The sequence below is a fragment of the Hypanus sabinus genome, chromosome 1, assembly GCF_030144855.1.
Source record: "Hypanus sabinus isolate sHypSab1 chromosome 1, sHypSab1.hap1, whole genome shotgun sequence".
Taxonomy (NCBI): Eukaryota; Metazoa; Chordata; class Chondrichthyes; order Myliobatiformes; family Dasyatidae; genus Hypanus; species Hypanus sabinus.
This window is the reverse complement of record NC_082706.1, coordinates 164,348,719-164,366,847: the sequence shown is the minus strand read 5'-3', so window position 1 is coordinate 164,366,847 and position 18,129 is coordinate 164,348,719. Positions and strand designations below refer to the sequence as shown.

Here is an 18,129-nt window from a genome sequence, read left to right as displayed (position 1 = left end):
ATTCAGCCCATCTAGTCCATGCTAAACCATTTAAACTGCCTACTCACATTGACCAGCACCAGGATCATAGCCCTCCATATACCTATCCAAGCTTCTCTTAAACATTGAAATCAAGCTCGCATGCACCACTTGTGCTGGTAGCTTGTTCCACACTCTACGCCCCTCGTGGTCACCTTAAATTTTTCAATCATTTTGTATCTCAGGTCTTCCAGTTCTGGCGACACCCTTGTAAATTTTCTCTGTACGCTTTCAACCTACATCTTTCCTGTAGGTAGGTGACTAAAATTGCACATAAAACTCCATATTAGGCCTCACCAATGTCTTATACATCTTCAACATAATATTCCATTTGTTATGCTCAAGATGGTGGCGGACGCAGTTTGCAGCGGCCTCTCCGGAGTTGGTATCTGTTATTTGTTAACCGGGGTGCCGCGCACAATCCAAATCTAACGAAAAACGGACGTGGGAGCACGGAGGAACATCTGGAAATATCCAAGAAGGCCTTCTTCGTTGCTGCTGCTGCGGCTGCTGTGAGGTCCGGGTCTCTGCTGGGAAGAACAGGCCCCCCAGACCTCCGGGTCGCGTGGCTGGTGGCGGGGGTGTTGTAGCGAGACCGGCAGAGGATGGTGGTCAGAGAGGCTGTGCCGGAGGGGATGGTCGGAGGCTCGATGGACTCGGAGTCCGCTGCGGTCGGGGTGCTTTCATTGTGCGCTGCGCCTGCGAGGCTGGGTCCGGCAGCGCAGTGGAAGTCCATAGCGGGGGTATTCCCTTCTGCTGCCTGTGTGGGATGACGAGTCTGTCGGGACCCTGAGGACTTGTGGAAATTGTGTGGTGGTTTTTTTCAAACCTATAGTCTTTTAACATCTTTGGACTATTTTTACTGTGCCCATGGTCTGCTTTTTTTTTATCAATTATGGTATTGTTTGCACTGTTGTAACTATGTGGTTTTGTGTAGGTCTTGTAGCTTTAGTTTTTGGTTTGCTGGGTGGTAGAGTTGGTGTGTCTGGGTAGTCTTGTTTTGTCTGGTGGATTTGGAGCTCCTTTCCGGGGAACGCACTAAGATGGTAGCGTGATATTAATACACAGCAGCCTCTCCGGACTCTGGATTTGGGGATTGCCAAACGTTATGTGGATTTTCTGGTGTAGTCTGTTTTGTCATGTGCTTTTGTGATATCATTCTGGAGGAATGTTGTTTCATTTTTTAACTGCATTGCAGTTGTGGTTTCTAAATGACAATAAACCGAAATTCAATTCAATTCAATCCAATACATTGATTTATGAAGGTCAATATGCCCAAAGATTTGTTAACGACCGTATCTACCTATGCTGCCTTTTTCAATGAATTATAGACCTGCATTCCCAGACCCCTTTTGTCTCCAGTACTCATCAGTGCCCTATTGTTCACTGCATAAGACCCACCATGGTTGGATCTACCGAAATTTAACACCACGCACTTATCTGCATTAGATTCCACCTGCCGTTTGCAGCGCATTTTTCCAATTGGTCCAGATCCTGCTGCAAGCTCTGATAGTCTTCCTTGCAGTCCATTACACCCCCAATCTTGGTGCCATCAGCAAACCTGCTGGTCCAGTTTACCACATTGTCATCCAGATCATTGATATAAATAACAAATAATAAAGGACCAACCACCTATCCCTGTGGCACTCCACTAGTCACAGGCCTCCAGTCAGAGAGGCAATCATCCACTACCACTCTCTGACTTATACCCCAAAGCCAATGTCTAATGCAATTTACAAACTCATCTTCAATGCCGAGTGGCTGAACCTTCTTGATCTTCTGTAAACTGTATAAGATCCATGGGGTGTATGGGGTGTCAGGGAGGAGTAGCACCTCTGGTGGGGGAACATGTTGTGTCCTTTTCAGGCGGCTTGTCCACCTTTGGTCCCCACCTGGCACTCAGCTCTCACTTGTGGCTGCCTGTAGCTGTTTGCATGTGACAGCGGCCATTCCTCAGGTAACGGCTTCAACAAGCCGGCTAAACCAGGTGAGGGTAGCCAACGGGTTTCAAACCCTCGGCGGTGAGATAGGGAGTTATCTAGCCCAGCATTGAAGACAGACTCTGGCAGATTGAGCGGATGAGACCAATGGAAAGTCCAACGATCAAGAAGGCGGTCTCTGCAAGCGTTGTGGAATGCGTAGAGCATGACAAGACACAGAAGATGTCCTGGTCATCCACTGCACCTAGTCCCATCTCCAGCCGTCTCGACTCTTGTCTTGCCATTGGATCGAGATGGGAATTGGGAAGAGAGAGTGAGGCTGATGCTGTACAACTCTCCCTCACTTAAATCCAAGTCTAGCGCTAATCTCAACAACATCATCATAATGGTGTCGAGGTCTTCCTTGAAGATGACGATGGACGAACAACCATAAGGTCCATGAAATCAATGCTGCTTTGCCTCACTTCTATACATTTTGTGTCCATTTCCTGAGTAAATACAGAAGCAAAAAATCTATTTAAGATCTCCCCCATCTCTTTTGGCCCTACACATGGATTACCATTCTGGTCTTCCAGAGGAATCATCTCTTTCTAATTCAAAACAAAAATCACCTTCTGATGGAACAAAAGATGTTTCAAAAGAATGAAGTGTTGTATGACTGTGAAGGAAAATTCATCTAAAAAATTCCAGTTCTTGAATAACAGAAACTGCACCATGCAACTTTCTTAAAGAACTCAGTGGGTCAAGCAGCATCTGTGCATCGGTTAGCAAAATGCAACTGCAGCTCACGCATGCAATTCTGAGCCCAATTCTAGCATCCTCTGTTAGAAAATTTGAATGTTCTTCCCATGTGCGTGTGGGTTTCCTCCCACAATCCAAAATGCACCAGTTAGCAGGTTAATTGGTATTTGTAAATGTCCTGTGATTAGGCTCACAGGATGGACATTGGCATTGACGGGCATCGCTACTTCATGGGCCAGAAGGACCTGTTTCATGCTGTACACCTGAACAAAATAAAATAAAAATAATCAACTTTCTATTGTTTTGCCAAGATTCTGACTACTCTTTGCCAGTCTCCTGAGAAAATACAGACACAGAAAAATCCATTTCAGATCTCCCCATCTCTTTCGCCTCCATACATAGAAGAGCATGCTGATCTTCAGGTGGACCAATAGTGGTCTCTACCTAATGGATAGTCTCTCCTGCTATCATGTTGCTATTAAAAAATCAAAAGAAGCCCTCAGAATGCACTTTGACCTTGTCTGCCAGAGTAAACATATGCCTTCTTGTAGCCCAAACATGAGGAAATCTGCAGATGCCAGAAATTCAAACAACACACACAAAATGCTGGTGGAACACAGCAGGCCAGGCAGCATGTATAGGAAGAAGCGCTGTCGATGTTTCGCGCAGAGACCCTTCGTCAGGACTAACTGAAAGGAGAGGTACTAAGAGATTTGGAAGTAGTAGGGGGAGGGGGAAATGCGAAATCTTAGGAGACGACTGGAGGGGGTGGGATGAAGCTAATAGCTGGAAAGGTGATTGGCGAAAGTGATACAGAGCTGGAGAAGGGAAAGGATCATGGGACGGGAGGCCTCGGGAGAAAGAAAGGGGGAGGGGGGAACACTGACTTCTCTAACTTCCGTTAGTGCCCCTCCTCCCCTTCTTACCCATCCCTGACATATTTAGTTGTTTGTTTTTTTCCTCTCTCTGCCCATCACCCTACCTGTTCTCCATCTCCCTCTGGTGCTGCCCCCCTCCCCCTTCTTTCTCCAGAGGCCTCCCGTCCCATGATCCTTTCCCTTCTCCAGCTCTGTATCACTTTCGCCAGTCACCTTTCCAGCTCTTAGCTTTATCCCACCCCGTCCAGTCTTCTCCTATCACTTCGCATTCCCCCCCCCCAACTACTTTCAAATCTCTTAGTATCTCTCCTTTCAGTTAGTCATGACGAAGGGTCTCGGCCTGAAACGTTGACAGTGCTTCTTCCTATAGACGCTGCCTAGCCTGCTGTGTTCCACCAGCATTTTGTGTGTCTTGCCTTCTTTCAGCCCTTCTGATTTTCCTGTTAAGTGTTCTCTTGCATTTCTTATACTCATCATGCATCTTGTTTGTTCATTCCTGCCTATACATCTTATGTAGCTCCATCTTCTTAATATCCCTCAAAAACTATGTTTCCCTAAGCCTGATAGCCTTATTTTTTATTCTAAAAGGAACGTACAAACTTCATACTCTCAATATTTAATCTTTGAAGGCCTACCACTTACCAAGCATCACTTTGCCAGAAAACCTATCCCACTCGACACCTGTGGGATCCTTTCAGATACCAGCAAAATTGTCTTTTCTCCAATTTACAATTTTGACTCAAGAATCACTCATATACTTCTCCGTAATTATCTTGAAACTAATGGAGTTATTATCACTAGAACCAAAGTGGTTTCCCTCACATTTCTGTCACCTGCTCTATCCTGTACCCTAATAAGAGAGCCTGTATCACACTTGCTAGTTGGAAATGCTATTTATTGATTAAGGAAACCTTTCTGAGTACATTTGAGAAACTCTACCCCATCCAGACATTTTCAGTATGGGAGTCACAATCACCTACTAGGGAAAGCTAAAATCACCTATCACAACCTTATTTTTCTTGTAACTTGGTCTTCACTCCACTCTTTAGAAAAGAGGCAAAAAGGAACTAATAGGCCAGTTAGCCAGATTTTAGTGGTTAGAAAAATACTACAGTCCATGATTAAGGATGGGGTTTTGGGTACTTGGAGGTACATAATAAAATAGGCTGAAACCAGCATGGGTTTCCTTAAGGGGAAGTCTTGCCTGAAAAATCTGAGGAAATTACAGGCAAGATAGACAAAGGTGAGCCAGAGGATATTGTTTACTTGGATTTTCAAACAGCTTTTGACAAGATGCCATACATGAGGCTGTGAAACAAGATAAGAGCCCGTGGTATTACTAGCGTGGATAGAAGATTGGCTGACTAGCAAAAGGTAAAGAGTGGGAATAAAGGGGTCTTTTCTAATTGGCTGCTGGTGACTAATGGTATTTCATAGTGGTTGGGACAACTTTCTTTCAGATTATATGTCAATGCCTCGGACAATAGAATTGATGGCTTTGTGGCCAAGTTTGTGGATGATATGAAGACAGATGGAGGGCAGGAAGCATTAAAGAAGTAGGGAGTCTGCAGAAGGACTTAGACAGATTAGCAGAATGGGCAAAGATGTGACAGATGGAATATAGTACAGGGAAGTGTATGATCATGCATTTTGGGAGAAAGAATAAAGGCACAGACTATTTTCTAAATGGGGAGAAAATTTGTAAATGAAAGGTAAAAAGGAACTTGGAAGTCCTCGTGCAGAACTCCCTTAAGGTTAACTTGCAGGTTGAGTTGGTATAAGAAGGGAAATGCAAATACCACGCCTGATAAGCCAAAGCCACTGTAACACTGGCCCACTCACACAATAGCCGCTTGGCATGACCCTGCCTTACTCTTATTTGATGTTGCTAATGAATGCCGTTCACTAATTGGGTGCACTTCAAACTCCAAATACTGCCAAGGAGCACTGCTTTTTTAATCTTCAATCGTGGACCTGTGCGTAGTCGCCTTTTCCTCTTGTGCTCCCATTCATTGATTGGGCACAATTCTTTAAGCAGAAGGTGCTGAATCTGTGGAATTCATTGCCACAGGCAGCTATAGAGGCCAAGTCAGTAGGCATATTTAGAGCAGAGGTTGCTAAGTTATTGATTAGTAAGGTTTATGGGGAGAAGGACGGCTGGTGACGTAGTGGCATCAGCGCCGGACTTCGGAACGAAGGCTCCAAGTTCGAATCCAACCAACTCCAAAAACCCGGAGAGGGATGGGCTCTGTCAGGTTTCAGTTGCCCAAGACACACTGTATGATGAGCAATCACCAAAAAAAGATTGGCGCAAAAAGCTTGTCATGACAGTCCCCTGACAACTCCACCAGGAGTTAAGGATGCACACACACGGGGAGAAGGCAGGATAATGAGAAGCCAAAATCGAAGATGATAATGAATCATCATATAGGAGGAAGATTGAAAAAATGGCTGAGCGGTGCCACAACAACTTCTCAATCACCCATTGTCAGCAAGACCAAGCAGCTGCTTATTGACTTTAGGAGGAGGAAGCCAGGAGTCTATGAGGCAGTCCTAATTGGGGGAGGGGGGAATAAGAGGTGGAGAGAGTCAGCAGGTTTCAGAGGATCTGCCCTGGTTCCTTAATGACACGTAAGTGTCCTGGTTCCTTAATGACACTTAAGTGTCATTACTCAGAAAGCAAGACAGTGCCTGTACTTTCATAGAAGTTTGCGAAGGTTCAGTTTATTATCTAAAACTTTGACAAAAGTCTATAAATGTGCACTGGAGAGTGTATTAATTGATTACATCACAGGCCGGTATGGAAACAGCAATGCCCACGATCCGAAAATCCTGCAAAAAGTAGTGGATACGGCCCAGTCCATCAGTTAAAGCTCTCCCCACCATTGAGCACATCTGGACCCTCACCATCCGGGCAATGCTCTCTTCTCACTGTTGCCATCAGAAAGGGGCCTCAAGACCCATACCTGCAGGTTCCAGACAGTAATTACCCTTCAACCATCAGACTCCTGATCCAGAGAGGATAATGTCACTTGCCTGATCACTGAACCATTCCCACAACTTATGGACTCACATTCAATAATTCTTTATCTCATGTTCGAAATATTTATTGCCAATTAATTTATTATTTAATTTTGTATTTGCACATTTTGATGTCTTTTCCACATTATTTGTCCATCTTGTTGGATGTGGTCTTTCAATGATTCCGTTGTATTTCTTGTACTTACTATGAATACCTGCAAGATAAAGAATCTCAGAGTTGTATTTGGAGATACATACGTACTTCAACAATAAATTTAGTTTGAACTTTCAATCAGACATGAATGAATGGCAGAGTAGACTCAATGGGCAAATGGCCATATGCTGCCCCTTTGTCTTATGGTGTCACTTGACCTTGACGATGTGCACGAGGTCACATCAGGAGCCGCAAATGTAGTAGATAATGATGGAGGAGATGGAAATGAATCTTTCTCCCTTAAAGAGTTGCTTAGAACCCTAAATAGTTGATGAGCAGTTGGTGTAGGAATAAGTTTTGTACCTCCTGCAGTTGCAGGAGGAAGTGCAAAAAGTCAGGAGGGGGTGTTAGAGGAGGGATGAGCAGACCAAGTGTTCCAGATGAACAGAACAAGGTGTTCCTGCAGAGGTGTTCCCACAGAAGGCAGTATGCAGTGGGGGAGGAGAACATATGGCTAGTGGTGAGATCTTGTTTCAGCTAGTAGGAATGATGAAGGATGACATGCTCGACGCAGAGGCTGGTTGGGTGGAAGGTGAGGACTATCTCTGTTACCTGATGTTAGGTCAATGAAAGCCATTAAGAGAACAGAGGACAGATGGCTCCATTAATCACAGTGGAAAGGCAGTTATGTTTTCTGAGAAAGGAGGATATTTTAGATATAAAAGAATAGAAGGCCTGGTATTACCCATTATCATCTTCCTTATTTATCAGACTCCGGGACTGGCTGTCTTTGTGTTCTGACTTTTTGCTCTCCAGCAGCTGTCTCCACCATCACCCTCCACACTCTCCTTCTAGTTCCATCACACTCTTTTATTTTGTTTTCCTCCTTCTATCATCCACCTGACTCTGTCTCTCAACTCCAACCTACCAAGAACCATCTTGATCTGCCCAGCATCTTTTGCCCGCCTATTGGTCTACCAATCACCTCCGGATTCTGCCTCATTACTTGTCCTCTTCTATTTTCACTGGCCATCTCCACATGCACTGTTTCAACCCAACATATTAACAATTCCTCACTCACTCGCCCACTTCCACAAAATACTGCTCAACCTTCTGTGTGCCTCCAGGGCAATGTTTACAGATCTAGACTGCAGCATCCACACTCTCTTTGATGTCACTAACTACATCATTTTGTACAGGAGGTAAATGTAATGGCTGTTGTGGCTGGGGAAGAATGAGAGAGAAATTTTTTATTAATATTTATAAGCTGTACATATTACATAGTTTATCTTTGGATCTTTGATACTTAGTCCCAATGGTACAAGGTTCTATAATGTTAAATGGATACAAAGCAAGTCAAGACCTGATGAGAATGTGCTGGCAAGTTACATGTTGTTCTGTAAATGGAAAAATACAAACTATACTGGAACACATTACTATGGAATGCTGCAAACTATCAGTCAACAAGTTCACCAGACTTTTGCTGATAAATGGAAAGAACTTTGTCCTCCTCAATTCAACATGTTAAATGAAATCTGGATTTTTTTCCCTTGCATGGATATGCAATGTAAGGAAGCAGTAAGAGATCATTTAAGAACATACAATTTGTTGTACTTATTTAAAATAAAGTAAAACATGTTTTTTTTAAACAGAGAAACATACATACAGAATAAACATTCACTATTTTCTCACTTCTACAAACAGTTCAAATCATCAAAGTTGAATTGATTTTTGGATTCTCTTTCCCCAAATATCACAATTAAATACTAACTTATATTGGCAGAAGGACCGAATGTTACAATGATATTAGCGTGACTTTTGATGCAAGTTTCATTTTGCATTCTTAAAATGACATTCTTTGCCTCTTCCTATAAATCTACAACGTATGTGAGAATACTTGCTCAGAGCAATTCAAAGTTCAAGTAGTTTTATTATCAAAAGTACGTATCACCATATACAACCCCAAAATTCATTTTTGCAGGCTTTCACAGTAAATACAAACACACAATAGAATGAAAAGACCACACCCAACAATCAATGTGCAAAAGGCAGCAAACTGTGCAAATACAAAAAGGAAAAAAGAGAAATAATAAGTCAATCAATCAATAAATAAGGAATAAATATTGATGCAACGTCCCTAAAAGTGAGAACAGTTTGTGGGACAGATTGTGGGAACAGTTCAGTAATGCAACAGTGAGAAGAAAACATGGCCTCGATGGTGGGGGTCCTTGATACTAGATACTGCTTTCCTGTGACAGTGTTCCCTGTAGATGTGCTCAATGGTGGGGAGGTTTTACCCAGGATAGACTGGGCTGTATCCAATAATTTTTGATCTGAGGACGCCAGTTTTCTCAATGGTCAGCAAAATTTCAGTATGGATTAAAATGATGGAGTTTGCACCATTCCAGTCAGCCACATTCTGATATAATTCAGTCATTACAAAGAACTGCTGTGGGGTAACTGTAATGTCTTCTCCAATTTTTCACTATTCCTGGGGGGATAGAAACAACTGACCACCATCCAACATTTTTCCACAAAAATCATGTGAGAAGTAATACTTAAAAATTATTAGTTTTATTTGTCACATGTACATCAAACCAAGTCTTTTGTGTCAAATCAAGTGATCAATGATTGTGCTGGGCAGCCCTAGGTGTTGCCATGCCCAAAACTCACTAAGTCCAAACATACATCTTTGGAAATGAAGGAAAACAGATCACCCAAATGAAACCCATGCAGTTGCGGGGAGAAGGGAAAAACTTACAGGCAGCAGCAGGAATTGAACTCCAACTGGTGATTGCTGGCACTGTAAAATGAAGCATTTGTTTACTTTGCAGCTTTTATTGCTGTTGTCTTATCAGCATTCTCACCAGTAACTAAATCCATAAAGGAAAGTTGACAATCCAAGAACTCCTTTAATTTTGTTAACAAAAAATGACCCAGCTCTGCTCAGATTTTCCTTTCTACTTCGCAGATTTTCTTAAATAAACCAATTGTGATCTAACAGTTTTTTAAATCTGATTTATGTAAGTACACACCCCTTTCTCCCAAGCACTCTACATCAGTTAGAGCCGTTCTGATGACTTTAGACTCTGATGAAAAGCTAATTTCTTTTCATTCAGCAAGGTGCACCCTCTTCAATACCCAAGCATTTTTGACAGTCATGACCATTTTTATTCTCATCTGTTATGGTGAGAAATAGGCAATCTCTCATCCTAACAGTGACCCCTAGAAGAAGATACTTCTGCAAAAAGAAACCTGAACCCTACTTCTGCTGTTCCTCAGTGACGATGCATACTCCAGCCAACTAGGTTTTGCTGTTGCTTTAAAGATGACTGTAAGCTAGGATATTGGGAGTAGCTATTGCCACACCATGTTTACTTGAAATGATGTAGTCTTGTTTTAGTACCTCTGCAGAAAAGCATGATGACTGAAAAAAGCAACTTATCCTCGAAACTGCATTTACTGATCAGTCTACATTATGCTTTGAAACCCTGGAGTGGGACTAAAATATGAAAATTCAAATTCTGACTCAATTTTTTGTGTTAGCTTAGTTTTTAAATAGAAGATTATATATTTCAACCTCTTCTGACCAAGTGGAAGTTTTAGCAAACTCTCACAAATTTCAAGTTGCACAGCAAGTCCATCAGTTGACAAGATGCAAGTTTATTCATTTAAATAAACAGTTTATCAGAATCCAGGAGTCAGGGAGAACAGAAAACTGCATGAGAACATTGAACCACTTTGCTATTTTAAACTGTGTGTTGCCACCAAAACTTTCATGTTGCAAGCTTCAGATATTTTTTGCTTCTTTCAACACATTATTTGTTCTCTTCTCATAACTTCATATACTGTTCATGAGATACCAATAGAAAACTGATAAGCACCAATCATTTCTACACTGCATTGTCTTTTACTTAATTTTGCAAAGCTAAGTAGATTAGTTTATTTTATTAGAAAAATAAACAAGCTGAAGTTGCTGGAAGTCTGAAATCAAAGTCCAGCATGGCATCTGAGTAAGATAGATCGGCCGGTAGTGTGTTGTCACAATCACAAACAAGGTACACTCGTGGCGCTACTTAATTAGGAGTTTGAGGAGATTTGGTATGTTATTACTGCCTAGTATGGAGCCTCTAACGCACAGGATTGCAAGAGGCCGCAGAATGTTGTAGACTCAGCTAGTTCCATCATGGGCATAACTTTTCTCACCATCAAAGACATCTTCAACAGGACAGCATCCATCACGAAAGATCCTCTACATCTGTGACACGCCCTCTTTGCATCAGTTCAGCAGCCTAAAAGCCCAGACTCAATGTTTTAAGAACAAAATTTTTCCCTTCACCATCAGATTTATGAACTTTCCATGAACATGAACCCATTTGTTTTCTGTTGTTTTTCAGTGCCGTCGAGTTCCCATCGACTCATGGTGACCCTATAGATAGCCTAGATGTCCATTGGGTTTTCATGGCAAGAAATGGAATGGAAATAGAAATGCCAGGCCTTTCATTCATGCCAATACTGCTGCTGACCAGGTTTGGACCCATCCAGACTCAAAGTCAGGACCATCTGCCTCCAAGTCCACTGCTGGGAAAATAAAGGTTTGAGAAGTTTTTAAAAACCTGCAGAGAGCAACTACAAGAATCATTGGATGGAAATAGATGAAAAATGAAAGCTAGCTAGCAAAATAATATCAAATTGGATTGTAATAGCTTTTTCAAGTAAGTAAAAAAAATGAAAGAAATACAAGAGTGGATATGGATTGTTAGAAAATGAGGCAGGAAAAGTAATAACGGGGGACAAGGAGATAGCAGATGAACTAAATGAGTATTTCCATCATTCTTCACAGTGGAAGACACTAGCAGTGTGCCAATGTTGTAGTGTGTGAAGGAAGAGAAGTGGGTGCAGTTACTATTACAAGGGAGAAGGTGCTCAAAAAGCTGAAAGACCTAAAAGTACCTAAGTCACTGGACCAGATCAACTGCACCCTAGGGGTTGCTATCTTCTGAAAAAGGTAGCTTTAGAGATTGTGGTGGCATTAGCAATGATCTTTCAAAAATCATTGCATTCTGGCATGGTGCCAGAGGACTGGAAATTGCAAATGTTACTCCACTCTTTAAGTGAAGAGGAAGGCAGCAGAAAAGAAATTATTGAGCAACAGGCCTGACCTCAGTGGTTAGGAAGATGTTAGAGTCAACTGTTAAGGGCAAGGTGATGGGAGTACTTGGTGGCACAGAGCAAGATAGGACAAAGTCAGCATGATTTTCTTCAGAGAAAATCCTGCCTGACGAACCTGTTGGAATTCTCTGAGGAGATTATAAATAGGATAGATATAGGCGATGCAGTGGATGTTGTATACTTGGACTTTCAGAAGGCCTTTGACAAGGTGCTACACTTGAGACTGCTTACCAAGCTTAGAGCCCGTGGTATTACAGGAAAGGTAATAACATGGTTAGAGTATTGGCTGATTGGAAAGGAGGAAGCGAATGGGAATAAAAGGATCTTTGTCTGGTTGGCTGCTAGTGACTAGTGGTGTTACGCAGGGGTCGGTGTTGGGATCACTTCTTTTTATGCTGCGTATAAATGATTTAGGTGATGGACTAGATGTCTTTGTTGTCAGTTTTGCAGATGATACAAAGATTGTTGGAGGGGCAGGTAGTGCGGAGGAAACAGGAAGGATGCAGAAGCACTTAGATTAGGAGAGTGGGTTGGAAAGTGGCAAGTGAAATATAATGTTGGAAAATGCACCGTCATGCACTTTGGTAGTAGAAATAAATGTGTAGACTATTTTCTAAATGGGGAGAAAATCCAAAATTCTGAAATGCAAAGGGACTTGGGAGTCCTTGTGCAGAACACTCTAAACGTTAACTTGCAGGTTGAGTCAGTGGTGTGGAAGAGAATACAAGAGCAGGGATGTGATGCTGAGGCTTTATAAGGCACTGGTGAGGCCTCACCTTGAGTACTGTGTACAGTTTTGAGCTCCTCATCTTCAAAGGGATGTGCTGTTATTGGAGAGGGTCCAGAGGAGGTTCACAAGGATGATTTCAGGAATGAAAGGGTTATCATACGAGGAACATTTTTGATGGCTCTGGGTCTGTACTTGCTGGAATTTAGGATGAGAGGGAATCCCATTGAAATCTTTCGAATGCTGAAAGGAGCAGACAGAGTAGTTGTGGAAAGGATGTTTCCCATGGTGGGAGAGTCTAGGACAAGAGGGTACAGCCTCAGGACAGCAGGGCATCCATTCAAAACAGAGTTGCGGAGAGATTTCTTTAGCCAGAGGGTGTTGAATTTGTGGAATTTGTTGCCACATGCAGCTGTGGAGGCCAGGTCGTTGGGTGTACTTAAGGCAGAGATTGATAGGTTCTTGATTGGACATGTCATCAAAGCTTACAGGGAGAAGGCTGCGAAAAGGGGTTGAGGAGGAGAAATAAAGGATCAGCCATGATGGAATGGCAGAGCAGACTCGATGGATCAAAAGGCCTAACTCTGATTCTCTGTCTGATGGTTTGATGCCACCACACCACCGGCAGCAAATTTATGTCTTGCATAGTAGTGCTACAACAAAACAGTAAATTACACGACATACGTATGTCAGTGATAATAAACCCGACTCTGATGTCCAGACTTCAGAGATTGGACCCCAGATCTGAAACATTAACTTTCCCTTTCCAGAGATTAAGCCTGGTGTGCATTTTTTTTGCCTCTGCTGAATTAGTGATGGCATCCGTTAGTCTCAAGAGACCATGGATCTGCGCCTGGAAAGTCTTGCTTCAGTCTTCTCTCCAGGGCGCAGGCCTTGGCAAGGTTGTATGGAAGACTGGCAGTTGCCCAAGCAGCAAGTCTCCCCTCTCCATGCCACTGATGTTGGCCAAGGGAAGGGCAAGGGCCAATACAGCTTGGCACCAGTGTCATCGCAGGAGTTGCCACAGCGAGGTTGAAAGCAATGTAGGACTGTCCTAGGGACTCCAGCTCCAGATATGTCCTCAGGGTTTACTGCCAAAGCCTTTCCTGTAAGTGGGTATGGCCGCAAGTCAGCGGAGGTTTGAAATCAAGAGTTTTCCCTCTCTTAGATGGACTGCCTTCCCAGGCTGATGAGCTCCATCTACCTTAGATGCTGAATTAGTATACCACTAAAAACTACCTGATATATCATGAAACAAAAAGGTATTTTGGAAATTTATTTATAGTAATAAAAACACATAACTACCTGACAGTTCAAATATTTTGTTTGTTTCTCATAATCACTATGAAGATTGCATAACACAACCAACACAGCATTGATGAATCATTGATGGCAGCTTCAAGACTTTGCATTAAAATAGACATCTGCTGAAATCCCGAAGTTGATGTCTGTTTCACAGTGCAATTTGCCCAGATGATGACAGTCTCGGCATTATACCAACTGAACCTGTAATTATATTTGCTCCAAGAAATTTTTCTCCATCTTGAATTGCTCCAAAAAGTGCACTGGCATTACTACAACATGCTTTTCAAACAAAGTTAATTGAGAAATGTAATAAACATCTGTTCACTAAAAATCCTATAAATAACAATACAACTTGAGACAATTATAACTGCTCTCTGCTGCAAAAGCTATTGTATATTTAATGACCAACTTCATTATTGCAATAGAAAACAAGTTACAATACATTGTTCTGTAAACGTTTTGTTAGGTTCTTGCCCAGAAAAGCATTCTGATTCAGCACCAGAAGTCCTGTACCTATCCAGATGACATACAAAGTCACAAACCAGTTTATAAATATACTTAGAACACACACAAGCACGGAGACTTTTCAAAAGTAACACAAACCTCAGGAAGTATAAGATACGTGGTTGAAAATGTAAATTCTGATAGAACGCTCTTTGGTAAAGAGACATACCTCTTTGAAGTCTGTAATCAGTTAAAGACTGATGCCTCCAAAAATTGATGGCAGACCTCTCTCTGCACAGTAGTCTGTTTAACCTTTCTGCTAGTCCTCCCCTGAAGAAGATGAAATAATTTCAAGTTAGATTTATCTTAAAAGAAACTCTGTGCATAAGACAATGTCAAAATCCACTATTTTAAAATTAATTTCACAGAACAATGAAAATATTCAAAAATTTTTAATCTCCTGAAAACAAGAGTAAAGAGAACAAAATAACTGTTACTCTGGATTCAATGTGGCACATAAAAATACTAAAGATAAAGAATAATAATTTTAAAAACAATATAAATACATAAGATAGCTTATATACATTGATTGATTCTATGTCCATAAAGTGATGCCAGACTGTACGTAAGGTGACTGACGGGAAAGAATAAAGTAGTGATGAAGTTAATGGGTGGAGGTGTTGATCAACCTTACTGCTTGTGGAAATTAACTGTTTTTGAGTCTGGTGGTTCTGGCAGAAATTGCTTCCTCCCTGACGGAAGTGGGACAAACAGTCCATGAGCAGGGTGTGTAGGATCCTTCATGATGTTACTGACTCTTTTTCAGCATCTTTCTGTATATATATCCTTGATGGTCAGTAAACTGATGCCAGTGAAACGTTGGGCAGTTTTGACTACCTGTTGTAGACCTTCCCTGCCTGCTGCAGTGCAGTTTCCATATCAAGCAGTGATGCAGCATTTTAGGACATTCTCTTCTGTGCACCTGTAGAATGACGCAAGTAGAGATGTGCAAGTCCAGTTCTCTTCACCCTCCTCAGAAAGGAGAGGCATTGGTGAGCTTTCTTGACTGTGTAGGATGTGTGCTGCGGCAGTGAGAGATTGTGTAAGAAATGCTCTCCCAGGAGTTTGTAACTGCTTGCAGTTTCTACTGCTCCACCAGCATTGTAAAAGTGGGTATGAGTTGTGTGAGTTTTACTGAAGTTGATAACCATCTTCTTTGTCTTGTTGACATTAATGAAGAGGTTACTTGCCTTACACCAAGTCTCGAGCTTTTCCACCTCTTTTCTGTAGGCCATCTCATCATTGTTGATGATGAGCCCCACCACTGTTGTGTCATCAGTATAATATTGAAATTTTACGAACATATTTGATTCTGACAGCTCCTATATCTACTTGTAAAGTAGAAGGCCAAAGGTAGGTGAGATGTCAAAGGGGAGTGGGAAAGACAATTAAAGTGACAGGTGACTGAAGCCAAAGGTCAGCCTTGCGGATTGAACAGAGGTGGGTTTCAAAGCTGCCACCCAAACTATGAAAAGATCACAATATGAGCATCGAATATGAAACATTGAACTGGAAGAAGTGAAAGTGAATTGCTGATTCACCTGTAAGTACTTCTGAGTCTTTGGATAATGGGAAGGTAGAATGTAAAAAGGCACATTTGCCATCTCCCACATATGCATGGGAGAGGATCTCTATTATTTCAGTCATTGTCATTTCAGTACTGTTCAATGCCCCCCCCAACTCTTCTGCTGGTGCAATGATGATTGAATTGGTGTTGCTTTCAATTCCTTTGCTGCTAATTTCTACAATGCTCCCAATTTCACATGATTTATGTCTGATTGTTCTCTTCCTTTTCTTGTCATCTCAACCTGTAGCCCTAACAATTTCCATAATTTCCACTATGTTCGATGGAATGTCACCACGAGGTACATCCCTCTCTCATATCATCTTATTTAAGCATTTGGAACAAAGCTTTGCCTCTGGAATTTCAATTTATTCTTCATGCACACCAACCACTTCCATTCTGATGGCAAGCTGCCATTCAGCCATGCTGAAACATTTGCCCTTTTACCTCTTCCCTTCCCACCATCCAGAAACCTAAACATTCCTCCTGGTGAAGTAGCAATTACTTGCACTTCTTTTAACTTATTGCATCAGATCTGGTGGTCACAATGTGGAGTCCCTGAAATAGGGGAAAGCAAAAGCAAACTGAGAGTCCATTTTGCAGAGCACTTCTGCTCAGTCTGCAAGAGCAACTCTGAGCTTCAGTTGCCCACCAGGTCAATTCCTCAACATACTACCAAATTATGCTGCCTTTGGCCTTCAATATTGCTATAAAGATGTCTAACATAAATTTGAGGAGCAGCACCCTATCTTCTAACAGCACATGTTGCAGCCCTTAAACCTTAACATAGGTTCCAAGATGGCGGCACGAAGCAGCTTGCAGCAGCCACTCCGGAGCTGATTATCTGTTATTTGTGAAGTGGGGTGCCATGCACAATAATAATTGATTGAAAATGGACGTGGGAGCATGGAGGGACATCGGGAAATCTCCAGGAAGACCTTCTTCGTTGCTGCTGCTGCTGTGAGGTCTGGGACTCTGCTGGGAAGAACAGGCCCCCCAGTCCTCGGGGTTGCATTGCCAATGACCGTTGGCGGAGCCGTCTTAATACGCTCAGGAGAGGATGGTGCTCGGACAAGTTGTGCTGGAGGGGATGGTCGTCGGCTCGGAGGTTCGACGGACTCGGAGTCCGCTGCTGTCAGGTTGTTTTCAGTGTGTGCTGCCTCTGTGAGGCTGGTTTCGATGGATTTCGTTGTGTGCTGTGTCTGCGAGGCTGGGTCGAGCAGCGCCGTGGAAGTCCATAGTGGGGGTATTCCCTTCTGCCACTGGCGTGGGATGGCGAGTCTGTCGGGACCCTGAGGACTTGTGGAAACTGTGTGGTGATTTCTTTTGAACTTATAGTCCTTTAACATCTTTGGACTATTTTTACTGTGCCCATAGGCTTTTTTTTTATCAATTATGCTATTGTTTGCACTGTTGTAACTATACATTGTAACTATGTGGTTTTGTGCAGGTCTTGTAGCTTTAGTTTTTGGTCTTGTTTGTCTGGTGGATTTGGAGCTCCTTTCCGGGGAACGCGCTAAGACAGTAGCGCGATATTAATACACAGCAGCCTCTCCGGACTCTGGACCAGGGATTGCCAAACATTATGTGGATTTTCTCGTGTAGTCTGTTTTGTCATATGCTTTTGTGATATCATTCTGGAGGAACATTGTCTCATTTGTGGTTTCTAAATGACAATAAACTGAATCTGAATTTAATTGATTTAATTTAATTTTATCTTTGTTATTTTCACTGCTAGTGTGTTGCCTTTCGGTATCTAACTGCTATTTTTAAAGTTATTATTATTTTTATAACTTTGGTCTACACCCAATCACAGATATTCTTCTTTGTTCCCTGCAGCATCTCCTCTCCATTACGTTGCCATTTTTTCTGAATCTGATGAAAAGATTTTGACCTAATATATTTATCAATTGATAATGCTTAAACAGCTAAGATATTACATGATATTGAAAAATCAGATAACTTAGCATGAGATTAAGAGTTTATAACCTAAACGATTATAGAGAAATAATGCTGGAGATAGAGATATTAAAATGTTACAAACAGAACAATATTGAAATAACAACAAGTAATAAATGATGGTACACACAAATGCTGCAATGAGA

General features: G+C 42.0%; 1 protein-coding gene across 2 annotated transcripts in view; it reads right to left on the bottom strand.

The window, feature by feature from the left end:
* Window positions 1-18,129, bottom strand: part of spidr (scaffold protein involved in DNA repair) — a 264,566-nt gene that overhangs the window by 179,860 nt on the left and 66,577 nt on the right. For both annotated transcript variants that reach the window (XM_059980514.1, XM_059980523.1), the window contains exon 7: window positions 14,630-14,730. In XM_059980514.1, coding sequence (XP_059836497.1) covers window positions 14,630-14,730 — 101 coding nt within the window. The remainder of the gene's footprint in view (window positions 1-14,629; window positions 14,731-18,129) is intronic.